At 38.6% G+C, this 26,753-nt stretch overlaps 1 protein-coding gene across 3 annotated transcripts; it reads left to right on the top strand.

The window, feature by feature from the left end:
* Positions 1-5,239: 5,239 nt before the first annotated feature.
* Positions 5,240-21,585, top strand: slc35e4 (solute carrier family 35 member E4). Of its 3 annotated transcripts, none has more exons than XM_039769906.1 (3): positions 5,240-5,388; positions 18,148-18,725; positions 20,958-21,585. In XM_039769906.1, exons 1-3 carry the CDS (start codon positions 5,333-5,335, stop codon positions 21,371-21,373), a joined length of 1,050 nt encoding a protein of 349 aa, XP_039625840.1. In that variant the 5' UTR covers positions 5,240-5,332; the 3' UTR covers positions 21,374-21,585. The 3 variants fall into 3 exon arrangements, with proteins under 3 accessions (XP_039625840.1, XP_039625838.1, XP_039625839.1); XM_039769904.1 differs by lacking the exon at positions 5,240-5,388 and adding an exon at positions 5,826-6,297 and having other exon boundaries at positions 20,958-21,583; XM_039769905.1 differs by lacking the exon at positions 5,240-5,388 and adding an exon at positions 8,947-8,977 and having other exon boundaries at positions 20,958-21,583.
* The last annotated feature ends 5,168 nt before the right edge of the window (positions 21,586-26,753 follow it).

The following is a 26,753-nucleotide window of genomic DNA, read 5'->3' as shown; positions in this document are numbered from 1 at the left end:
ATTGATTGGCGCGTTTCATGGTACAGATGGACAATGACCCAAAACATATAGCTGAAGCAACTCAGGAGTTTATTAAAGCAAAGAAGTGGAAAATTCTTGAATGGCCAAGTCAGTCACCTGATCTTAACCCAATTGAGCATGCATTTCACTTGTTGAAGACTAAACTTCGGACAGAAAGGCCCACAAACAAACAGCAACTGAAAGCCGCTGCAGTAAAGGCCTGGCAGAGCATTAAAAAGGAGGAAACCCAGCATCTGGTGATGCCAATGAGTTCAAAACTTCAGGCTGTCACTGCCAGCAAAGGGTTTTCAACCAGGTATTAGAAATGAACATTTTATTTCTAGTTATTTAATTTGTCCAATTAATTTTGAGCCCCTGAAATAAAGGGATTGTGTTAAAAAAAAAAATACTTTAGTTCCCTCACATTTTTATGCAATCTTTTTGTTCAACCCACTGAATTAAAGCTGAAAGTCTGCACTTCGACTGCATCTGAGTTGTTTCATTTAAAATTCATTGTGGTAATGTACAGAACCAAAATTAGAAAAAAGTTGTCTCTGTCCAAATATTTATGGACCTAACTGTAAATGTTGATACTAAAAGATAATTTAAATTTGTTAAACAAGGTAAATCTTATGACCATTATGGAATAAGCTGTAAAGCTAACAAATATGCATTTACCAGTCAATGCACTCTTCAATATTTATTTAAATTTTAAGTAGAAAGGGCACCTAGAACAGTTAAACAAAAACAATAAATGACCGATATTGAGTTGTTCTAACTTTAGAAATATAAAGTGTGGTGAATAGATCACATTCAACCTGGTATAGCTATGAAGAAAAACATGGCGTTGAAGAAGTGCTGTTAGTTTGTGATCCCTTGTCTCCTAGTAAAATGCCTATTTTCAATTTATCCTGTAACCTTCCTACTTTCTGTTTCATCTGACCATCCGAAGATTGTCATCTACGGACTTTATACATCACCGTACCCTTGAGCACATTCTCTATTTAAAGAATTGCCCCTGGGTTCTCAGACTAAATGTACAACAACAGGATGTGTTGTGTTCCTTGCTGGTTTGCCATTAATTCTGTTTTAGGAGATACTGTAAAAAGGGGAAGGTGGTAAACTGCGCTTCAAGAAAATAATAAGACTGAATTATTATGGTGTATGTTTGACTCCCTATTGACTTCTTGTATTCTCTTCTTCTTTTTCACTTGGTGTCAAGTGTCCAACTATAAAAGAAGACAACCCATCTGAGCCCACAGCATGTACTGTACTTCAGAAAAAAAATGTTCACTCCTTTGATCTTTTTCACCTTGTCCTCGACTTTCATGGTGTATTGTTTCATGGAAATGCTCCAATTAACTAGGGAACCTCCCAGACACAGATGTGCATATTCTATAAGTATGTAAAATAGCTCAGCTACCAACATATGGATTGTAGTCAATATGGATATGGGTTGTAGTCAAATGATTGTGTGACTTGGAGAAGAAAGATGGTTCCTACAGGGGTAATTTTAGTGTTTCAGAAGAATGCGTTGAATACTTACACCATCAATTATTTATTATTTTTTTAATTTAATTCAGAAAAAAATAGATGTGCCATCTGTTAAGTGATTACCTAACATATGAAGAAGGGTTTTGGATATTTAGTGCTGTTGAGGCTTTTCTTTTTTCATAGCTGTCACTATCATTGCATTTATCTCATAGCTGTCTTTTCAGTGCCCTGAAGTGGCACTTGGCATCACTGCTATCTTGACTATGCCTTCTGACCTTGCAAATATACACCCACCCCTTTGAATTTTTTTCAAATTATGTTTTTGTAACACCTATTGCATTGGAATGTTTTTTTCTCCCTTCAATACCACAGTATAATAAATTCAACACATTTAAGAGTAGGTAAATATTTTAATTTAAGAAGGGTATACAGGGTCTTAATCTTCGGTATACAGTGTCCATTATGAGCTTTGAACATTTAGATTTTACAATTTTTGTCCTTTCTTCAATACAGACATATAACACCCCCGTCAGATTAACTGGAGAGTATCGGTGCACAGTAATGTTCAGGTTATACCACAGATTTTCAATTGGAGTCAAATCTGGGCTTTGACTGGACCATTTTTGAATATTAACCATTTTATCAAGCTATTTCGTAATGGATTTTGCATTATTGTACTGCTGGAAAGTATATTCTTGCCTTAGATGAAGATCTCTGGCTAACATAAACAAGTTCTTCTCAAGGATTAGCTTGAATTTGGCTCCATCCGTGTTGCTCTGGAAGGGAAAAAGCAGTCCAGTTATTACTGAAAACATCCCCCACAGCATGATGCTGTCACCATGATGCTTGGTGGCAGGGATGATGTGTGGAAGAGTAATTTAGGGTAACATAGCTTTCATCTTAAAGAAATAGCATAAAGAGTTAGTAAATGTCAGAAACTTTTGCAGGCATCTGAGGAAGCCAGGTAAAGGTTAAGTGAAAAACAGAATGTACTGAAAGATGACTAAGAAATCAGCAGATGGCCTGAAAAGAACCAGAATGCACGGTTGTTATATACACAAAAATTTCAAGGGTGGTGGCTCAACTCAAAGGTATAAGAAGAACCAGAATACAATATTATAAAGTTTTATTTTATATAAGTCATTTGGGTGTAAACCCACAAACCAACCATAGTAAATTTATGCATTGATTGACACTGTATGTAAATTCGATAGTTTAAAAAATGAACCTCAATTTTTAGTTTCCGTAACGGACTGCTTTTGAAGAATTCTCCCTCTAAGGGATTTTATTGAATTTCTACCACAGATGTTACCTCACTATTTTGTACCAAAGATTGTGCTTTGCATTCAGGCCACACAACTTTAGTCAAATCACACCACAAAATGTTCTTTCCAATAGGTATCAGAGTTTCTCAAGTGACTTCCAGCAAATGCCTGGAGTGACTTACTGTTAGTCTTTTTTAGAATGGCTTTCTTCTCTTTTAGTTTTAAAACCTCCCAAAGTCAAGGATATTTATTATGCAATAATACGATTGAACACAATTGAATTTTAAATTCACATTTCGAATACACAATTAACTTATTTAGTGCAAATTCTCGAGAGAGCTGAATGTCTCACACTATTTTATTAAAACAAAGACGGTGAAAACGTATACATTTAGTACCGTCTATTTAATTAGAATATTAAAACATTCTAGATGAGAACAGGTCATTCAGCCCAACAAAGCTCACCAGTCTCACCCACTTAATTCTTTTAAAATAACATCAAGTGTAGTTTAGAAAGTCCCAAAAGTCCTACTGTTTACCACACTACTTGGTATCTTACTCCATGTACATATGGTTCTCTGTGTAATGAAAAACTACCTAATGTTTGCATGAAATTTACCCTTAAGTTTCCAACTGTGTCCCTGTGTTCTTAATTAACTCATTTTAAAATGACCGTCTCAATCCACTGGACTAATTCCCCTCATGATTTTAAACACTTCAGTCATTTGTCATCTTAATCTTCTTTTGCTTAAACTGAAAAGGCAAAGCACTTTTCATCTGGAATCAGCCTAGTCACTCTTCTCTAGGCCTTTTCTAGTGCTACTATGTCCTTTTTCTAACCTGGAGACCAAAATTGCACACAGTACTCCAGATGAGGCATCACCAGTGCATTATAAAGCTTGAGCATAACCATCTTGGACTTGTACTCTACACATCGTGCTATATAACCTAACATTCTGTTAACGTTCTTAATGGCTTCTGAACACTGTCTCGCCGTTGATAGGGTCGAGTCCACAATGACTCCTAAATCCTTCTCATTTCATCTTAACACTAAGGGGAATTACTTTTACAGGAATAGAAAAATGTGTTGTTAGTCTGAGTTTGAACCACAGCTAAATGAGAAATAATTGGCGGGGTGACTACTTTTTGAAAGCAAACCTTTTCAATTAGCCCTTGTGTGTGTATGTAGATATCATTTATAGGCAACATGGTAACAAGTGAATAGTGGTGCTGCTTCACTGAGCCAGCTTCCTGGGTTTAAATCTGATGTTTGATTCCCTTTGGACTTTATATTTCTGTTTGCATGAGGTCTGCTCCCACATCCCCAAAGACAAGAGTGACAGGTTAATTGGTGATCCCACCTTATCCCAGTGTTGGAATGGACCCTGTGATGAACTGGCATCTTGCAGAGTGCTGCTTTAATGCCTTACTTCAGATACAGCAGAGAGAGGCTCCTTGAACCCTAAACTGCAATATATGCTCCTATTTTTTGTATGTAGTTAGTGTATGCTGTTTGGGTTATGTCTGTGTTTTAGTTTAAATATTTTTGAAAATGTGGGTAGTGCTTCTGAGCTTGGAAAAATAAAATGCTATAGGCTAAACAAAGAGATTTTAGAAGGCTGTATGTTTAAAATGTGTACCTTACAAATAATAGAAACTATGCTTCATTGATAAGAAGTATAAATGAGATTAAACCACAATAAAGGAAATTCTTAAGAAAACAGGAAAAAAGAGACTATGAAAATAAACATTTTTAACTTACAATAATGTAACTTGTTTTTTTTAAAACATTGTCCAGTACACTACCCCCCAAAAAAGACAAAACGTCAAGACATGAACTGGCCCAAGATTTGATTGCCAACATTTAAAAATGCTTCAGAACTAAAAAAAAATATTATTGTGCCTATCCCAGCATGCAATGGAAGTAAGGCAGGCACAGTCCCGGCATCGGGTGCCAGCCCATCACAGGGTGAACGCTGAAAATTCATCAAGTGCCAGTTTAGGATCGCCAGTCCAGCTAACCTGAGTGAATCTACTAGACAATTATTTGCTGAAAACAGAAAATAGTCCGTGCTAATTTGAAAACGACTCGATTTTTTCATCAAGTTGCCTATTGGTTGTTGTATTTGCAGCAGGTGCAAAAGTTAAACATTAACATTACTGAAGCTGTCTTTAACGAGCATAAATAGATAGATACTACAATCTAGTTCCAGAGACCACTGCGCTTTATACTGCACGCTCATTTTCTCTTGTGTTCTAAACCTTAATCCAGGGTCATGCAAATTTAACCAAATACTGTCTGTAATAGCCTATTTGCATTTAGTTCATGTTCTGTTTTCCGTCTTTCTCAAAATACACTGGAATAAATGAATAAAAACCTTTTAAATATCAAGGCTGATTTTCTCGCATGCGCAAGACATGAAAATGCCTTTTTTTTTTTTTTTTGTAATCTTAACACGCAAGGATGCTGTCATACGTAACACGCTCTTGACGACGGCCCAGAAACCTCAACCGTTAGCAACGGAGGATCCAAAGAAGCTAAGCAGCGCCCTGAATGGCGGAATACAATTCTGATGAAGCTCGCCTCGCAGCCGGGTCCTCCGGGGGACGGTGGGATAGGCACAAATGGGTAAAAAAATATTCTTTTATTACGCTGAATAAGCATTTCTGATTTTACACTCCTGTCATTTAATTCCTTTTTGAAGGTGAGATTCAGAGTGACTCATTGATATGTAGTCCTTACTACTATACAGATTCATATTAATTATCATCTTTACTTGGCAGACACCATTATTCAAAGCGAATTATGTTGTACCTCATAATACATACTATTACGAAACAATGCCATGAATGAAACGGGAAACGTATTGATTCTTCAGAAATTTAAGCACTCGGTAGAACGTGTCTCAGTAAATAAAGCGTGGATTTTTTGACTTTAAGTCATCTCCGTGAAATAGTCTAAATTTGGAACCTGACGTGAAAGCAATTGCTAGGAAAACAGCTCTTCTTTCAGCCAAGTAGCATGTTGATGCTTCTATTTTAAGGGACTCGAGGCACACATCCAGACAGCCGCTGGATTGTCTTTCCGAGGACCACACTGAAAGACTTTCACAGTACGTATGAGTAAAGGGAGGGCAGCTCGTTACTTGTGTAATTGCTGGAAAATCTGTGCCAGTGTGAGTATGACGCATCGAGTACACCATCTCAAATGGCAAGTAGATGTGGAAAAACTGCAGTTTGACTAGCCGGTGTACAGTAACACAACAGAGCCCACAAGCACTCCGCTCTACATACAGCGTAGCTGAGGAGGATCCCACGTAGTGTAACGATATTGTCTGAAGACCCAGCTTGTGACCAGACACCATCAAAAGTAATGATACAGAGTCGCTTGCGCCCTGTCACTCCAAACATTGAACGCGGAAGCAGACGGACCGGTCATGGATTGTTGAAAATGAACGCACCTGTGAGGAAGCACGACTGACATTGCGCGGAAGACTGTCGCTTCCATTGTTACTCTCTGCCATTGGATGTTGATACAGTAAGTTCTTAGTTTGAATACGAAAATAAGGCATAAAGCTGTTTTTAGTACCTGTTCTGTAATGGCCAGAAATGATAATGAGTAGTAATAGTGCCGAGTGTAAGACGTGAGAGACTGCGCTGGCGCGGTTCGAAACCGCGCACTCATACTACTTTACTTATCTTCATGACTGTCTTTAAAAGCGCATTTTCTAGACAAAATCAACCTTAACTCAAGTCTGTTTTTTGGACTGAAAGAAAGAAAGATACGACTAAAGTCATAATTTGACAACGTAATTCCTTGAAAATGGTGCAGGGCAGCATACAAATGTAGGTATGACAAGCTGTGAACAGGTACATCAAGAAGTGGACATAACGGTCAAATCAGGTCTGTGTGTATGATTTCCGTGCATTATGATGATTCAAAAACATACCCGATGTTTAAAATACGTCATTAAAGTGGTACATTCTATTATGTTCGGTAATTTGAAGCTGGTGACGGGAGACATTCAATGATAAACACCGAGGCCAGAAGTTGTGTTAACTGCACAGTAGTCTTTCACTAAGGACTTTTCTACAACCACATGTTCAAAGATGTCTCTTAACCCCACTGCGGCGCACCCTGCTGCCTGGGAATACTACCAATTATTATTACGTTTATTTCAATACATAACAAATTCCATCAAAGTAAAAGAGTTATTTTTTGAAAAATTTGTGAAGATATCGGTTCGTTATGCGAAAATCATCTTTGTCATGCGGAACTAAGATGGCTTTCGAGGGCTAGCATCTTGAAAAATATTTTCCGGTTAAGAGCAGAACTTTTGATGTACCTGCAAGATGAAAAATTGGAGTATGCTAACCAATTTTCTCTTTGGCTTCATAAGCTGGCTTTCCTTGGTGATATTTTCGAACACTTAAAAAACACTTCGATTAGAAGCTTCCAAGGCCATGATGTTAACGTAGTAACAGCCAGGGATAAAATGAATGGATTTATAAAAGAACTTGATTTCTGGTCGACTTCAGTTGAAAAAATGACATTTGATTTTATTCCCGTGCATTCAAGAACTCATGGAAAATTATAAAATGGTAAATTCTGAGCTCATTTTTGCAGACATGCAAGTTAGTTTGCACAATTTTACACAACAGCTTTTTGAGTATTTTCTGCAAGAAACTCGAAACAATTACAGCAATTACAATGGATACTGTCTCAGTTTTTAGAGAGTTCCGTTCAACTGGCTAAAATTCTGACAAGTATGAAAGAAAAACTTACTGGAATATCAACTGATGGAATGTTGAAACCATTTTTTTCCCCCCAGAGCGTAGCCCGTTTTAGGCCAAATTATTGCAAAAATACTCCTGAGTTTGCAAACAAAGCTCTTAAATATTTGATGCCATTTGCAACATCATATTCATGTGAATTAAGTTTCTCGTCAATCAAAACAAAAGCGAGAAATCTCCTCAAACATGAAAATATATCATTGTGTGTGTATCAAATACAGAGCCCACATTTGAGAAGTTAGTTTCTAAAAAAATATTTTTTTACTTTATAACTACTGTAACAGTTATTTTTAATGTTTAAAGATGTTTGTTTCCTACATAAAAATAAATATTTGTTAGTAAAGCATTTTTTGTTTTATTTTAGAAATTCTCTCGACCAACACTTTGATTATTTGTGTTTTATATGGTTAGGTGCATCTTTGAGAAGTTCTGGCATGGTGTTTACCTCAAATTCTAATAAGGTTTTTCACAGTACATTCGGTTCAACACAGAATCACCATTTATTGTCCCTTAAGGCATTAAAGGGCATTGTATTTAACTTGAAGGAAAACACTAACATTTTGGCATTCCTTTTTAGATGTCTTAAGTACTGCCATATGCTTTCTTTAGGGACACTGTACATTAAAAGTACACTGAGTATACTGTGTGTAGTTCGGCATCTTGCACTTGTTTTTTGGCTTTTATTTTGCTTGTATGGCTTTGCTATAGATCCAAGAAGTTTGTTCATTGTTGAATAATCTCTCATGGGATCAGCAAAGTGTTAAATGACATTAGATTGAACATTAGAACAAAATAGATCTCCGTCACTGCCAAAAGAGATCCTACTCTGCTGGGCCCTTGAGCAAGGCCTTAACCTTCAGTTGTTCCAGGGCGCTGTACAATGGCTGACCCCAAGGGGTATGCGAAAGCTAACAAATTCCTAATGCGAGAAATTGTATAAGGCAAAATTAAGAACAAAAAAAAAAAAACCAAAAGCTTGCCAGTCTTATCAACTTAATTCTTCTAAAAAAAAATATCAGGTCTAGTTTTAAAAGTCTCTAAGGTCCAAGTGTCCACCACACTGCTTGGTAACTTATTCCATGTGCTTATGGTTCTCTGTGTAAATAAAGACTAATGTTTGTGCAAAATTTACCCTTAACAAGTTTCCAAAACCGTCTCTGTTTTCTTGATGAACTCATTTTAAAATAAGTCTCTATCCACCATACTAATTCCCTTCGTAATTTTAAACACTTCAATCATGTCTCCTGTTTATCTTCTTTTGCTTATTTCTTTTGCTTAAACTGAAAAAAGGCTGTGCTTTTTTAATTATTCTTCATAATTCCTTCCTTGTAGCCCTGGAATCAGCCTAGTCACTCTTCTGAGGACTTTTTCAAACAACTGCTATGTCCTTGAAGGCCAAAACTTCACACAGTACTCCAAATGAGGTAAATGGGACTGTACTCCAGATGAGCATAATATAATCTCTTTGGAGTTTATACTCCACACATTGTGCTTTATAAGCTAACATTCTGTTAGCCTTCTTAATGGCTTCTGAACGCTGAAGTTAAAAGCGTCAAGTCCACTACATCTCCTAAATCCTTCTCATAAGGTGTACTTTCAGTTTTCAGACTTCTCCCATCGTGTATTTAAACCTATAATTTTTACTTCCTACTTGTAATACTTTACATTTACTGACATTAAATTTAATCTATCACAAATCTGCCCAAACCTGTATGCTGTTCAAGTCCCTTTGTAATGATTCAGCAGATTATATGCCAATCCATCTATCATCTGCAAATTTAACCAGCTTGTTACTTATATTCCTATCCAAATAAATTATGTATATTCAAAATAGTAGCAGCCCTAGCACTGACCCCTGTGGAACACCACTCTTAACATTGGCCAGTTCTGATGAGGTTCCTCGCATCATCACCCTCTGCTTCCTGTGTTTTGAGCCAATTCTGCACCCATCTAAAAACATCACCCTGAACTCCCACTTCTTTTAACTTGATGCCCAACTTCTCATGTGGCACCTTATCAAATGCTTTCTGAAAGTCCAGATACATATCATATGTTCCACTTTCATCATAGGCTGTTGTTGCTTCCTCGTAGAATTCCAGCATGTTAGTCAATCACGACTTCCCTCTTCTGAGCACATGCTGACTGTTCAGTAAAGCTTTCTTGCCATGTGCTGCTCAATCTTATCCTTAATAATTCCTTCCATTCATTTTCTTAGGTTGCACATTAAGCTTACTGGCCTGTAGTTGCTTGAATCTGCGTGGTCACCCTTTTTATATAACTGGATAATATTTGCCATTTTTCTGTCACTTGGAATTTCCCCAGTACACAGTGACTTCCCAAAAATATGCGTCAAGGGTTTATATATGTACTCGCTAGCCTCCTTAGGAACTCAAGGGTAAATATTATCTGGTCCTGGAGATTAGTTTGATTTCAGCCTATTTAATCTACACAGTATTTCCCCCTCTATTATTTCTAAATCCTTCAGTATCTCCTTAACAGTCCCGTTTACCGCTGGAAGGTTATCTACTTCCTCACTTGTGAAGACCACGAGTGGTCCACATGAAGCCCACAAGACAGATACATAAATCATTTGTATTATTAATAAGTGCAATTTCTTGTGTAACGATGGTACAACAGTTAGCATTGCTGCCTTGAAGCCTCTAGGGTTTGAATCCTGAGGCAATTTGCACATTGTCCTCATGTTTACTTTGGTTTTCTTCTGAGAAAGCAGTATATATGTTAGGTTAATTGGTGACACTAAATTTCTTCAGTAGTGTAGGTCTGCCCATGTATGTGTCTTGTGGTAGACTGGAGCTCCATCTAGGACTGGTTCCTGCTTAACACCCAGTGCGTCTAGGACAGAGATGGTGAATTTCAGGCCTGGAGTTCCACAGTGGCAGCAGGTTTTCATTCTAACTGTTTTTCTAATCGGTGACCAGTTTTCACTGCTAAGTAACTTTTTCCCCATCACTTTAATGGCCCTGTTAGAAGAGTGCAGGCCTCTGAATTGATTCCTTTCTTCATTAAATGACAGCCAAACAAAAATGAGATGTGAAACGAGCCAATAGATGGCCAGCTAAATTGGGGCTTCAAACTCCAACCAATTTCACTCCAACCAGTTTCTTAAAGAGAAGCCAATTCTTGCTGTTAATCAAACTCATTATTTAATTCCATGGCTTGTTGCTGCTCTCATTCTGCCACAGCACACATTTTGAAAACTGTTGTTTTTCTGTTCTTTCTAAGAGCACCATCAAAATGTTTTGGTAACTGAGAGATCAACCTTACCAAGACCATCACTTCTTTTTAATTTCAGATATTGTGTAATGGACACCGGGGAGCTGGTCATGTGGTGGCTTGTTTTGTGTCTCATTATTGTTTGGCTGCTAATTAAAGAAAATGAAACAACTATGGGGCCCGAGTCAAGTTAATTAAAAAAAGTAATCAGCAGCAAAAACTTGTCACTAATTAAGAAGATGGTAAGAATGAAAACCTGCAGCCACTGCGGCACTCGAGGCCTGGAGTTCGACACCCCCCCTAATCCCCTATCCCCCACCCCCTTCTAGCATATGTTCCCTGTCAACCTGAATGGTATGGACCAGTGCTTCCCAAACTCGGTGCTGAGGGCCTACTGTGGCTGCAGGTTTTTGTTCCAGCCAGCTTCTGTCTTTAATTGGACTCTTGGGCTAATTAAGTGAGTTATTTTCCAAGTTCTGTGTTTTGAGAACAAGATAGAGAGATTAGAAAACTAAGTTTGGTAAAAAAATATATATATATATTAAAATGTACCAAGCAGTTATATGGGAGTAATATATTTTTTTCTTTTTAACAATATTTGCATCTTCATGTTAATTCTTCTTTTCTAGGTCTTCTAATTGTTTAATTAATTAAATCCATTATATACTTATTAGTGGGTCTGATGCTAAAGTATTTGCAGCCTTTGATTATTCAGTGTTGTTTGCCAGCGTGTCTGCGCTGCTTATTTTTAGTTGTTATTAATAAGATACAACGAAGGGGGAAAACTGCACAAAGAAAGGAGAAAATATAATGAAATCAATAAAAGAGTTAAGCATTTAAATCCATAGCAAAAACAGAAATATTTCTAAATGTCTTATAAATGTAAAAATCATGCTGCTGTGATTTTCTGAATGTAGAATAAAAGAAAAAATATCAGCTAATTAAATGGGATCAGTGCTATCAGGTATTGTTACTGATTAGGAATCTGGTTGGAACAAAAACCTGCAGCCACAGGGGGTCCCCAGGACCAAGTTTGGGAAGCACTGGTATAGAACATTGATGGATCCATGGCTATCTTTCATTGCAAAATAACACCAGAATAATTGAATATAATATGCAAAATGTCTTTTGTGTTTTGTAAGATAATAAGGATCTGTTCTTGGAATATATGGAATCCATCACATAAGTTGAAATTTGTGTTTTTCAATCACCAAATGCACATGTAGTCAGAATTAGCCTCTTCCTAATTAGATAAACTATAAATAATAGACAAACTGAATGTTTTAAAGAAATAGCCCATGCAGCTAAATAATACTTGGAAGAATACCAGGGGATCAGTTTGAAAAGTCAGGCTGGGTACATAATGAATGTTTCAACTAGATCAGGGGTGGGCAAAGTTGGTCCTAGAGAGCTGCAGTGTCTACAGGTTTTCATTCCAACCCAATTGCTTAATTAGAAACCAATCCTTTCCAATCTCAGACCTTATTTAATTTTATGGCTTGTTAGTCTGCAATATAAGGTTCTTCTATCGTAGATTTGTTTCCTTTCCAAGGATATCATCAAAATGATTTGAACCCTAAAATGAATGATTTTCAGTCTGTCACATTTTGTAATTGTTTTATTAAATCCAACAGTGCATGATGAACACACAGAGATGTAAATCGAAACAAGCTAGATGGTGATCTTCTGACTGCTTTGTCATTTACATCTTATTGCTAATAAGGAGCCATTAAAGCAGTGAATGCAGCTGTTTAAGACTGAAATAAGCAATTCAGGGTGGGGAACCTTAGCAAGTGAGCCAACTAAAATGAAGCATCAAAATGTCACTTAAGCAATAAATGCTTCATCAGCAGTAACCGACTTCTCATTAAGAAAGTTTGTTGGAACAAAAACCTGCAGCCACTGTGGCTCTTCAGGACCAACATTGTCCACCCCTGAACTAGACAACAGTCCTAAATAATAAAGTTACTTCACTAAAGAATAAATGGCACAGAGTTTGGGAATATACATGACAAAGCCATGACCCAAATATTATTAAAATGCTGTGGCATAACCTGAAGAGGGCTGTTCATGCAAGCCTTCCTTAAAACGTTACAGAGCTGGCAGTATTGTAAAGAAGAATGGGGAAAATCCCTACAGCTAGATGTCAGAGACCGATAACATACTTTTGAACACAACAATATTTGGTTATTTCAACCAATTTCCTAAATACCATACTCTAGTAATCTACTGTATGAGCTTACATTACTTTTTATGTGTAATACATAAACTGAGGCTATTCGTTCTATATATTTAGTAAGAGTTCAGATTCATATATATACATACATATAGTACATATCTAAAATAATGATCACTTTGAAAGGCTCACAGACTTTATAAACATGACATACAATAGTGTAAAAAAGACGACTAAAACTCACTTAGACTGTACATGGACACTGTACAAAATTTTTGAGGATTTCCAAATTTCACTTAGCAAAAAAGAAAATAAAATCCATTTATGTAATTTAGGCTTTGTAATCCGATTCTGTTGTGAAAATAAACTCTTTTACTATGTTGCAGTCTTCAAGTTGATAAGGGAGCAACAGAAGTCTCTGCCACACTGATTTTTCAGAAACCTCCATAGACTGTAAGACGTAACTTGCTTGCTTAGGCTTCTTTGTCATGTTCACTTTGTCTTTACTCTTTTTTTTCTGAATGTTATTATTTTTCCATTTGTCCATCAGTTTGGGTGCCACAAGCAGATCTAATCCCAACCCCAAATTAAACCCAAGGAGTCCTTACATATAGAATGCATATTAAAAGGGAATGGGAAAATGCTGTCTCACCAGTGGCCATGCACCTGGGCCAATGGACTTTACCAGAGAAGTAGCACCTATTAAATGCTTGTGGAAAGTGCTATGTATTCATATGCTCTCTTCCAGTCTAGCCAGTGGCTCCTTTTATGGCTGGGTATTAACATCAATGATTCTGCTATGTGTTTTTTAATCCAGCTTCTACTTTCTCTATAATCTACATTTTAGGTTCTAAAGATATTGATTCACATTTTGTTGACTTACTGGGCAAATTATATTTATATTTTAGAAACAATTTAAAATTACCACAGTATGTATGAAATAACCTAAGCACTTGCATATAACAACTTCAATTGTACAAGTACACACAATATCAAATAGAGACAACTGCCGTTTATGTGTAGGGAAGTTGCACAGTAGCTTCCAGAGTGCTCTAGGGAACAGGTACATGGTGCATTTAATGCCTAACTGTTTAAAAATAAGGTTTGTTCTCAGGGGATAAGTGCAAAAAGTTGTAAAGAGAAAAGTATAAACCTTAACAGCTGTCTGGGAAAAACAAAACAAAGGTCACTGCCTTATATACCAGGTAGGGTGGCTGGTCCATTTGCCTTCATTGCCGTAGCTTTATTTATCTTCTCATGGTCAATCCTTCCACCTTTCTTTTTTTCTTTCTATCCTCTCTTCCTTCTGTCAGTTGTAACTGCTTTCATCACTAGACTTTCTGACAACAGACATGCTTAGGAGAACCTTTTAAATCTCTGCATGGAACTTCTTCCAGAATAAGGAAAGAGCTAATTGCTCTCACAAACACTGCCAAAAATGTTTGCAAATCTGATCCACAGCCTTCTGCTGAAAGGCCAAGAAAATCCCTTGGACACCTGGGGCCTCATGTATAAACGGTGCGTACACACAAAAATGTTGTGTACGAACGTTTCCACATTCAGATTGCAATGTATAAAACCTAAACTTCGCATAAAGCCACGCTGTGACAATGCAGGTTCGACTCCACGCTCCCATGTAACCTCCGTCCTCTCTTTTTCTCTTTTTTCTGATCTCTTTCCCAACCGACTCGCACTTCTTTTAAACAGCAAGGGGCCATAGCAGCTGCAGCACATTAGCCACGAGAACAATCACGGATGTGGGCAGTCCCTCACCTGTGCACTAGGTGAGAAACGCCCACACCACAGATCGCTCCGCGGCTTGCTACGACTACTACGCCCCCTCACGAAGCCGCCTCGAGTGCGGTGATTATTTATTTAAAAAGAAACGGCCTTTGCTCAGCGAGCTGTGGACCCATAACACCACACATGCACATTTCCACGGTAGCTCATACCCTGGTGTACGCAAGTTCTGCGTTCGGTTTTGCAGACTGGCAGCACCCAGCGTCAAAGCAGTGCTACTGTTTCAGTGTGGTTTCCCTTTCTTTTTTAGATCCATGTCCCTGACATGGCTTTATAAATACACTGAAATTAACTACTGTGGACGCAGCCCGAGCACAGACAGGCAGACATGTTGTTTTTTCACCACCACCCGTTTATTTACAATATTTACACAGCTTTTCAGTGTCACACAAACCCCACAAAGTCCTGGCCACACAATGCCTTCTTCTTCGGGCCGCCTCCACTCTCTCTTCTCCTGCCTTGTCCTGCCTCCACCCGACTCCAGCCTCGAATGAAGGGAGGCGACCCCTTTTATTCCACCCCGGATGGGCTCCAGGTGTGTCCCGGCACTCCTCCTTGGACACGCCCCTGTGTGGCGGAAGTGCCGGCTGCGCACCCGTAAGCCCTCCGGGCGTCTCCTGTCTTCTTCCCCCCAGCACTTCCTGGTGTGGCGGAAGTGCTGAGGTCCAGGGTTCCCAAGGCATTGGGGCGCCCCCTGGCGGTGACCATGGGCCCTTACAGGGTAGGGCTTCCAAGCCCTCTACCCGTGGCCCCCAAAGCAACCAGGGTGGTGGCCCCCACGTGATCCAGGGCAGGCGTAGACCTCCTGCCGGTCCTTCAGGGCATCCCATCTGGGTCGTCGCCCCTGGCATCCCTGACACTGCATATTGTTTATTAGTTTAATGCATCTGATTGCAATTAACCTGTAACAATATAATGGTCCACAGAATGGTCAAACTATTCTAAATACCATAGCTACTTTAGTGCTGTTACTCTCACTGCACCTTCTTCTTCTTCTTTCAGCTGCTCCCGTTAGGGGTTGCCACAGCGGATCATCTTTTTCCATATTACTGTCACTGCACCACTCTGAGTATTTTTATTACTGTATCTGAGTGGGGAATCACAGCAGTACAGCAGCTAATCGGAAAGAGAATTATCGGTGTACAGCATCAAGCACACGCTGCTTCAGCCATGCTGTCATGCACTTGCTCTGAAGCTTCATAAAGAATGTTGGGGAAGTGATAACTTGTGCTATATAACTAACTAATGTATTTGCTACCTTTGTAGCCTGATTTCCACCCTGCGATTTTGCTATATTGTTGTAGTTATAGGCCTTACAGGGGACCTTTTTTACAATCCATACAATCAATTTCCTTCCTTTCATTGTTATGAGCACAAAGTGCTTATACCAGCAAAAGTGGGTGCACTGTATGATAGAACTTCAGATGAGATGCCAACATAGCTTATTCTATCAATTTATAGGTGAAACCCACTTATAAAAATAATTGCCATAGGACATCCAGCTTTCCCAAAACTGAATTTTTTGATTTGATATACTTTACTAATCCCTGAAGGAAAACAGTCTTTTCACATGTCCTTTTGGTGGTCAGAGCGCAGTGTCAACCATTGTACAGTATTCCTGGAGCAATTTTTTCAGGTTACGGGCATTGTCCAAGGGCATTGAATGGCAACCCTCTAGATGTCAGTGCAGATCCTTAGCCTCAGAAGCACAATTCCTTCAATTCTTGTATTTTCTATTTGTTTCCATTTTAATCTAGGCAATGGGAATACTGAGAACATTTACACAGATTAACAAATATAATGCAGCAACAGAAAAGCACTTACCTGTAACTATGCATTTATAGACTTACTAAGTGAAACAAAGAGTAAATCATAGTATCGTAAAGGTCAGTCCATACAGTGTTGTGCAGAGTTCGACTCCAGGTGTGCTGGATTGTTGGTTTGTCATTTCCTATAAGCATTGAATATCTTTTTGACTTATTATATTCACATTATAGATGTGCTGTTTAGATAAATTGGCTATTAAAGTATCAGAGTCAAGACATCTGGGTTCACTGCAAGAAAATTAAAAATATCATCAAATTAGAAAAGCAGGGCGCAAGTTAAACTGAAGGAAAGTGTGCAATCCAGAATGATGACACTTTGTGAGGCACATTATACACTTCTGTAGTGTATAGAAAAAACAAAGAGTCTGTAAAGACTGATGTAGAGCATCTCCCAAGGACTGTTGTAATAAAGGGATTTAAAGTCTGTAGTTAGGAAAACCCTTGATGATTTCTGAGCCTGCTAACGTGTTTTGGGGTGCCAGTGCTTAGTTTAATTCCAGAAAATTCGAAATATCTTCTTTTAGGAAAGTATACTGGGGGTTTGGTGATAAAAAGTTTAAGGAATATATGGCAACTATGCATGAAATATTTCTGATATTCAATATACAGTACAAATGGATACTTTCTAGAAAAACGTAGAATCTTATTTGAAAGATCTCCATTTGACCCTATGAATTGTCAATTTCTGACATCTGCTCCCAGCAATGATCTACATGTTATGCAGATGAATAATTAATCATTGCACAAGTATCATGAGTTCAGTTTCTAATGTAGCCCATTAATGTAAAGCAGACCCGGTATTAAAACCATTAAGATGTCAGGATTACTAGAAGTGTAAACTTGAATTATCAAATAAACTTCTACACAACCTGGATAATATAACCTACAAACCTGAATTGTAAATAGTCTTTTATGATAATTGTGGATTATCTTTTGAGACAACAACATGGTAAAGCAGAACTTTAATTGCCATGCATTGTTTATTAAAATTATAGACTTTTTCCTAAAACTGATAAGTTGTTTTATAAGTTCTTTTATATTGCATCTAGAAGTGACTTCTCTAGTTTTCAGTTTCTGTTATGAATCTCTTGGTAGATATTGAAGGTTGGCTTCTATCACGGTGGAACTTCTTGAACGGGCGCTTTTCTATGGCACATTCTGGAGGGCTTGGCTAGCCATATTTACCAAATCTAAATGTTACAAATGTATACATTTAGAGAAATGCAGAGAGACACAGCAATCAAGAGATAAGATTTAACCTGGCAACCTCATGGTTTACAATCCAATGTTGTAGTCACTATGCTATTCCACTTGCAATAGTTGTGTGCCTGTATTTATTGTATGAGCAGAAGTGTATATATATAATATTTGCTCTGTTATGTTGATTTAGACAGAGTTTCTTGCTGCACCTGTTTGTTTTACATGTTTTGTTCGGCTCTTTATATGACTTATTTCAGGATGCAGTTGTGCCTTTTAGAAGCCTCTCCTATCCTCAACTTCAAAAAAATATGTAGGGCATACGTGTTTTTCTCATCTCTAAAATTTGTTTATGTTTCAGGGGAAAAGATGACTCCACCATGGCATCCACTCAAAGAAATTTCAGTGCCAGACAGCCAATGGAAGTGCTACACTTGCTCACAGCTGTTTGTGTGTGGCTTGTGACAGGGACAACAATTTCCAGTCTGAACAAATGGATATTTACTGTACACAACTTCAGGTATCCACTCTTGCTGTCTGCCTTACATATGCTTACAGCCATTGTGATCGATTATGGATTGATCAAGCTGAGGTCAGAGAAGCACAAAGGAATAGAATACAACCTTACCACCAATGCCAAGTTCAAGGTCTTTCTTTTAAGTCTAACATTTTGTGCCAGCATTGCATTTGGAAACATAGGTTTGAATTATGTGCAGCTGTCTTTTGCACAAATGATCTATACAACAACGCCATTGTTCACCTTATCAATTTCTGCCCTTATCTTGAGAAAGCAACATCACATATTGAAATACACTGCCATGATGCCAATCTGCCTGGGAGCCTCTTTTAGTATCTTGGGAGAGGTACAGTTTGACCAGACAGGCTGTTTCTGTTTATTTGCTGCTACACTGCTAAGAGGAGTCAAGTCTATTCAACAAAGTAAGTCATGTTTTAATAATTATGAATAGCTTTGCTGTCCAGTTTTTTTTTAGTATTAATTGTGATAGTTGTTAATAAACATGTGTGCATATTGTAATGTTTACCCAAGCACCTTTAGGCACAATGAAGGAGTCTGCCATGAATATAATTTGCTAGTCCATCGCGCTGTACATTAACACACATACTCACACACACCATGCTAATCATATCTCATCATTTAAACTAAAATGTGGGGTGTGGGGGAAAAAAAACATCCAGGCAACAGGAAGAAATGCAAACAAGTGATCAGACTACAATTTGAAAACAGTCTATGTGATCTGTTAAGGGTAGCAGTACTGACATCTGCTCACACTGTACCATCCCTGTTTGCAAAGTGAGAAAGCTAATCTGCATTTCCAGCTACATGCCAACAAATGTGTATCCCGTCTCCCACTCTGTTGCCTATCTAACAAATAAGGATACAAGTGGCGACAAAGACAGGTGTTGTAGGCAGCAGCAACAAGGAAGTAATAAGTGAAGCTCAACAAATAATAGGTTTTCCTGAAGCTTTGACTAGTAATGTGCCAATACTACTTTGGTGTGGTGTGGGGTGGGGTAAGGTAGGGGCTTGGGGATAAAAACAGTAAATTGAGATTTGAAAGTCATCAAAATGCTACAGTTTTCTAATCAGAATGGTATTCTATGTTATCTGTTGTTCTTTATGTGAAGAAATCGAAATTTACCCTTAACCTGTTCCAAGCTAATTCTCATGTGTTTAAGCCTAAAATCTTACTTAGATAAACAGACTTTCTCAGACTTGCTTAATCCTAGTCATAGTGCCAGAGCTGATCCTGGCAGCACTGATCGCAAAGCAGGAAACAACCCCACCGAGGGTGTTAGTCCCCTTACACAGAAATGGATAGTGGTCAAATGTAATACAAATGGAGATACAGCTGTTTTCTCTATTCACATACAACAATCGAGTCAGCAGGAAAGATAAAAGATTTGTGGAAATGGGGACACCTTTGCATCATAAAAAATGTGAGTGGAGTGGCAGCAGCGGCATGTGGGAAGTCGAGCTACTATCGTCCACTTGACTGTCACATGTGGTATTATGCAAAAGCACTTAGGTTTTTCACAGCACATCAGCGTCTCTTCACATTTGGACAGTCCAACACCAGCTGTAAAAGTAATGGTAGAAGGGTTCTTTAATACTAGGGTGTTGTACCTTGTTAGCCATTATGAATGTAGAGAAAAGCCAAGCAAAATGACACCTTTTATTAGCGAACTAAAAAGATTACAATATGCAAGCTTTCGAGGCAACTACATCTTGCCTGAAGAAGGGGCCTGAGTTGCCTCGAAAGCTTGCTTTAGTTCGCTAATAAAAGGTGTCATTTTGCAAGGGTTCTTTAAGAAAGTCGACCGTCAAAGCAGGCCATCTGTAACCTGTTTTAAATACTGATGAAGTGGTCTGCTTTAAAAAGGATGAAGGGCTGGACCCAGAGTTTGACAGCTCTGATGTAATATCTATTATGTGATTACACAGTTTGAGTTTGTGTGTAAACATTAGTTCATTCAGTAGAATACAACAGAGATAAAGTGTTCACAACTTACCTATTAGGAAGGATTTATAAAAAATGTATTCTGAATGGTGATTGGCAAGATAATGAAGAAACTTAAGGACTGGACTCATATTTTCAGATTTTTTAAAAATTCTTCTTGCTGCATGTCATTTATTTTGGTTAGGATTTTAAAAATTTGAACAAAAGTAAAAATAGAAAAAATGTATTTTAAACAAATGGCTGCTTTGATACTGTTTGGCATTTCCAGTTTAGTTTCTTTCAAATTGTTTATAGTACTAGGGTGTTGTACCGTGTTAGCCTTTATGAATGTAGAGAAAAGCCAGGAAAATGACACCTTCTATTGGCTAACTAAAAAGATTACAATATGCAAGATTTCGAGGCAACTCAGGCCCCTTCTTCAGGCAAGATGTAATACAGAAACTGAAGTTCCCTGTGTTTATATCCACACGCTAGGACAAGAAACAACATTGGTAAATCTTTAAATGAAAAATCTTAAATGTAAAAAAATAATAGGTTCATTCAGGCTAAGATGAATTTAACAAGAGAGAGAAGAACAACATATGGTCAAGATCTTTAGATAAGATAACTGTCCAAAAGTTAAGTATAGTATTTACTAGTGCATTGTTTTTTTATTGTGGGCCTATTTATGTTTACTTTGTTTCTCTTTTAGGTATTCTTTTGCAGGAGGAGAAGATCAATTCTGTCCTTTTGCTCTACTTGATGGCCATTCCAAGTTTTTGTATTCTCTTTACTGCTGCTCTTGTGCTGGAGAACTGGGCATCACTTGAAGTGCCAGTCAAATTTGATAGTCAGCTTTGGATATTCATCCTATTAAGCTGCCTTGGATCAGTCTTGTACAATTTGGCCAGCTTCTGTGTGATCACCCTTACGTCTGCAGTCACGCTTCACATACTGGGTAATTTAAATGTTGTTGGAAATCTCCTTCTTTCTCAGATTCTGTTTGAGAGTGAAATCTCTAGTCTGAGCTGTGCTGGGGTCATATTGACTCTCTTTGGCATGTTTATGTATCAGAATACAGACTTTATAGCTCAGTATTTAGAGTCCAGAAAGAATAAAAACATATAAAGCTACAAGAATGGGATGGCGTTAGTGAAGCCAATGAGTCACACATGTTTACATAAATTTCCAGAGAATTATTTTGAAGTATTATTGAAGTTATTTTAATTAACTTCATTAATGCACCAAAGGTTTAAAATTATTGTATTTGTGTTGCATTCACTTTTTGCTTTGTATTTATATTGAAAATAATTAAATCCAACTATTTCTTTAAAAGTATGATGACTTATTATTTATGTAATAAAAAACCTAAGCAATGGTATTTTTTGTTTTTCATAAAATGAAAACTATCAGTTATTTCAATTGCAAAAAAGGGTCTGCAGTAGGTCCAAGTGAATAAATCTGTCTTTGTGTCATCATCCTCCACTTTTCCTTTTATTTATGCTTACGTCCCCCCCAACCACCCCAAAAAGGGAGATACTGCATCCCAGTAGTCAGTGCGGCTGTCACACGGCTCTCAGAGACCGCGGTTCAGTCTCATCCAGGTCATTGTCCGTTATTTTTGTGGAGTAGTCCCCTCTCTCCATGGCTTTGTTAGTTGTGTCCTTAACACCAAAAGCTGCATGTTTTAGGTGTGTGGATGACGTACTTGCACTTGATGAAGTACAGTATGCTGGTGGGTGTGCAGGGGAGTGTAAGATGGATTAGCATCCCAACAGGTTTTGATTTGTGTGTTGCCTGATCCTGCCCTTATTAATGCTGGGCGACTTAGAGAGGATTCACAATTTAGACAATTAAACAAAAAAATAACTCTCTGAAATAACTTGAAACTGACTATAAAATAATTGCCATTCATCACTGTTTATTGCAAATTTAACAAAAAAATCAGCCTTGGCTCTTTAGTTTTGTTTCATCTACAGACAATTTCAAATAGTAACACAAATGAAAATGGCATGAACAAACATTATAGGACCCTTCTTAACCTAATGTTTTGTTGCACAACCTTTAAGGCAATCGCTGCAAACAAGTGATTCCTGGAGGTCTCAATGAGACTTGTAGCCCACTCTTTTGAGCCAACTGTGCTCCAGATGTGTCAGGTCTGAATGGTGCCGTCTCCATTCTGCAGGTTTCAGTTCTTTCCATAGATGTTAGTTAGGATTCAGATCAGGGCGTATAGATGGCCACTTCACAATACTGCAATGTTTTGTTCTCAGTGTTTAGGGTAACTATGGTGTTGGAGGATCCCTGACCTGCCACTGAGACAGAGCTTCCTGACACTGGGCAGTATGTCTCAATTTTATTGTTCCCTGTACAGCCTCAAGGTCAGACACAGCAAAGTACTCCCAAAACATAACCGAGGCTCCACCATGTTTCACAGTAGGTAGGGTATATTATCCTTTGTAAGCCTTTTTTTCTGGAGGCAATGACTTGTGAAAAAGTTTGTTTTGTCTCATCTGTTCAAGGGACTTTCTCTCAGAAGTACTGCGACTGGTCAGTAGGCATTTTAAGAAATTTCAGCCGGGCTTTTGTTTTTCTTTCAACAGTAGAGTCTTTCTGAGTTGTCTTCTTCCATTGAGCCAACCATCACTCAAAAAGCATCAGTGTTCAGTGGTCTTTATAGCCTTTGTCTCTGACATGCTTGTCTATAATTTTCTTTCTGATCTCCACAGACAACTCTCTACTTTGTTTTCTCTGGTCCATGTTCAGTGTGGGACACACAGTCGTACCAAACAGCAGCAGAGTTTCTGCTTTTCTCCATTTCAATTGGCTGAACAACTGACTGCATGACTGGAGATGTGTGTGATACTAATTAAAGAAAACAGAATGAAAAATAACAGTTTTATAATCCTTTCTAGGGTTCCCAACAAATGTGTCCAGGCCATTTTGGAACATCAGAATCCCAGTGTGATCTTGGGGCAAGTAGATGGTCTGGAGACAATGACATTACATTCTCAGTTCTGAAGCTCATGTAGGGTTGAAGTGTGCGGCTACTCCACAGGTCTGTTGTAGTGACGTAAAATGTCATTTACTGCAGTCGATCTACTGCTGTCTTGTGTTTCATTCTATAGACGTGGCAACCACTCCTTGGCTTGACCACTACTAGCATGCAGCATCCTAGCAAAAACCCTTCTTTCTCCACACTGTATATGAGGACCATATCTTTTGCAAAGTAATAGGGATTTCTTTCCATTTGAGCAGTCATTCATTATACGGGAATACTTGGAAAATGATGTCAGTAATTTTAGCTGCCTTTTAACTGGAGCTTTGGGCTGAGTTCTGGGGACTGATTCACTAATGCTACTTTTTTTGCATTCCTGCCACTCCACTGGGTGTCAAACTGCTGCTTGTAGCAGACGCGGTCTTTCTTCAAACTTTGCATTTCACATGGATCTGTTCAATAGCAGGCATGTCATATCCAAACCAACTGTACGTGACAGATTTTACTTTACTGCCTTTCTTTGGTATTAGCTCATCAGCTACTGGACTTGCCCCATGAAACTTGGGGTAACACAAGCCTGAATGCACCTGGCCCTTTATACTTCATGTGATTTGCTCCATTCATTCTGTATTGTATGAAGGCATATTACCCCTTCATTATGCATTAACATTGCAAATATAATTATTTTAAATTGTGATTTTCTTATTAGCAAATTACCTTAAAATACAAATTTGAATTACTTGATCAAATCATTAAAATTGCCCAGCCACTAGCCCACATAGCCTACAGTACCACCCTGCCACTACAATTAGATGATGAAGTTTAGAAAGTGGCTTGTGCAGCACTAGTGCTGCTGCCTTGCAGTAAGGAGACCCGGGTTCACGTCTTGGGTTCTCCCCGTGTCTACATGATTTTCCTAAAGTGCTGCAGTTCCCATTGTCCAAAGACATGTGGGTCAGTTAACTTGGTGACACTAAATTTGTCCTATATTCTGTTGGGTATGTATGTATTTGCCCTGCAGAGGACTGTCCTGTCCAGGGTTTGTTTCTACCTTGCACCCTGCTAGCTAGCTGGGGTAGCCTCCAGCAACACCACAGTGAGCCTGGTCTGGGTTGAGTGGGTTAGAAAAAGGGAAGTTTACAAAAATGAATAAATAGATGAACATTTTTTTAAGTAAATGAAACACCCTTGCCCATGTTTGCTCAAACAGTGTAGAATGTAAATTAATGAACCTGACACTTTTTTTACAGATGCCTAAAATGTGGGACTTGTTCACAATAAAGCAAATGCCCAGCCCCAGAAACATGCAATGTGTAGGGCGACCCAGCCCTTGTCTGAAGTGTGGTGATCCAGGATGGCCAATCATGAGCTGCTTGTAAAACAGTCAGAACTGAGGGGGAAGGAATGTGTGCCTGCTAGAAGTACAAAAACTCTCCTCCAGAGCCAAGGCTGCAGCTTTGACCCAATGACGTGCCACTTAAGATCCTTGGCTGAGTCAGCTGTTGCCCAACTCCTATCCCTGCCAATGTAGTAAACAAATTTCAACATCCCAAGCAGAGGCCCAAGTCCAGGTCACCTCCACCTTCTCAGGCTGACCCCAATATTAGCAACAGCTTTGCACTCTGCTTCCCCCAGCCTGCCAGTAGATGCCACTCATGCACAACCTGAACTTTGCAGTCAAACTGTAAAATCTATTGGCATGGCTCACCTGGACCAGAGGTTTTGATAATAAAAAGGAGTCCCATTGGCCTTAAAGCAGCACAAGAAAAGAACTTTTGGGAAGATACTGGGGTGGGTAACGGACATTAACTGTCACCAGTTGGAGGTATGAGGAGAGGACTGTGTCACATTACAGGAGAACACAAGAGCAGCCTTTTGTAGTTCCCAGTGCATATTTGTTACGCAGGGGGCACTGCTCATGCTCCATAACAGTGGACAAGCACAACCAGGAGCTTTAGGCATTCTGAAGTACGGTATCATTGTCAGACTGGAATATCTGGTCACAGTCCCGGGTTCACTCCTATCAAACTGAATTGGATTCCATCACCTCCAATTGTAATCTCCCACCATGAGCCAATGGAGGCATCTTCTATTTGAATAACAGCATACCAAGATGGAGTAGCACAGCTGTCCCCGTTTCCCAGGCCCTAACATTGACTTGGCACCCATGCTTGCTGCCTTGTGCTCACTGCAAATTAGGAATGAAACTGCAGGCGTAGTGAATGGATGGATGGAGGGAGGGATGGATCATTCAAAACACCCAAACCTCAAAGTCCCGATAGCTATGGAGGCACCAATTCGTACATGCCAATGTGTCCTATCAGGAGGAGGCCCGCCATAACTCTTCAGACATATTAAGTAGTACATATTAAAATCAATTTTTAAGTTATTCAACCACTTCAACAGAAATAATTCATTTTAGATGTGTTTACATTACAATGCAAAAAACACTTCCCAAGATTACCACATCTGTCTGTCCGTATTAAACAACTTGGCTTACAGTGGGCCTAATCTGTTGAAATGTAGTACACTTATTCCTAAAGTAAATGTGTTATGAGAGTTATTATTTTAATTGAGATATTTTGAAAATAGTGGGCTGTGCACATTTTTTGAAATTTTTAAAATCTCTCATTGAAAAGCATTTACAAATTTTCAAACATCTGTATCTTCAAACGGGTGGCGCAGTGGTAGCGCTGCTGCCTCGCGGTTAGGAGACTTCAGTTCGTTTCCCGGGTCCTCCCTGTGTGGAGTTTGCATGTTCTCCCCGTGTCTGCGTGGGTTTCCTCCCACAGTCCAAAGACATGCAGGTTAGGTGGATTGGTGATGTATCTTCAAACATTCAGTGAAAGTCAGCCAGAGATTAGTTTACTGCTTTCAGTTTAGCTCGAGAGGTGCCTTTAAGATGTTTACCTCCCAACAGCCACTCCTGACAGCAAACAGATCCCCGAAAGCAAGGGAGAGGCACCGCTTGTACTCCAGCTCATTGTGCCTGGCCGCATCAGGTAAGTTAATTGTAAACTGTTACGTACCAAGAAATGAACACAAGGAAAAAGGGGTTATGGAGTTAAGCAGTTTTACACTATAGGATATTTGGAAATATTGCGATTTTTAATGCTATACCTTTAAATGCTCGACTCTTTTTTTTTGTTCTCCTATTTTTCCCTTATTCTATGCATTAAAAATTAGTTAATCAAGAACACAGTTGGAAACTTGTTAAAGGTAAATTTCCAAACCCTTTTTCTTTATATAGAGAACCATAGGCACTTGGAATGAGATACCAAGCAGTGTGGTAGACGGTAGGAATTTAGGGATTTTCAAAACTTGGCTTGATGTTATTGTGGACCAATAAAGTGGATAGGATTGGTGAGCTTTGTTGGGCTGTTCTTGTCTAAATGTTTCTCATGTTTTAATGATTAATAGGTCATTTATTGGGGCTGTCGAGTCATAGCCTGTCCCAGCAAACACATAACAGGTCTCATTCACAATGTAACAGGCCCACTTAGAGTCACC

This window comes from Polypterus senegalus, chromosome 11 (assembly GCF_016835505.1).
Source record: "Polypterus senegalus isolate Bchr_013 chromosome 11, ASM1683550v1, whole genome shotgun sequence".
NCBI lineage: Eukaryota > Metazoa > Chordata > Cladistia > Polypteriformes > Polypteridae > Polypterus > Polypterus senegalus.
The sequence above is the reverse complement of the archived record's forward strand: the minus strand, read 5'-3'. Positions and strand labels throughout refer to the sequence as shown.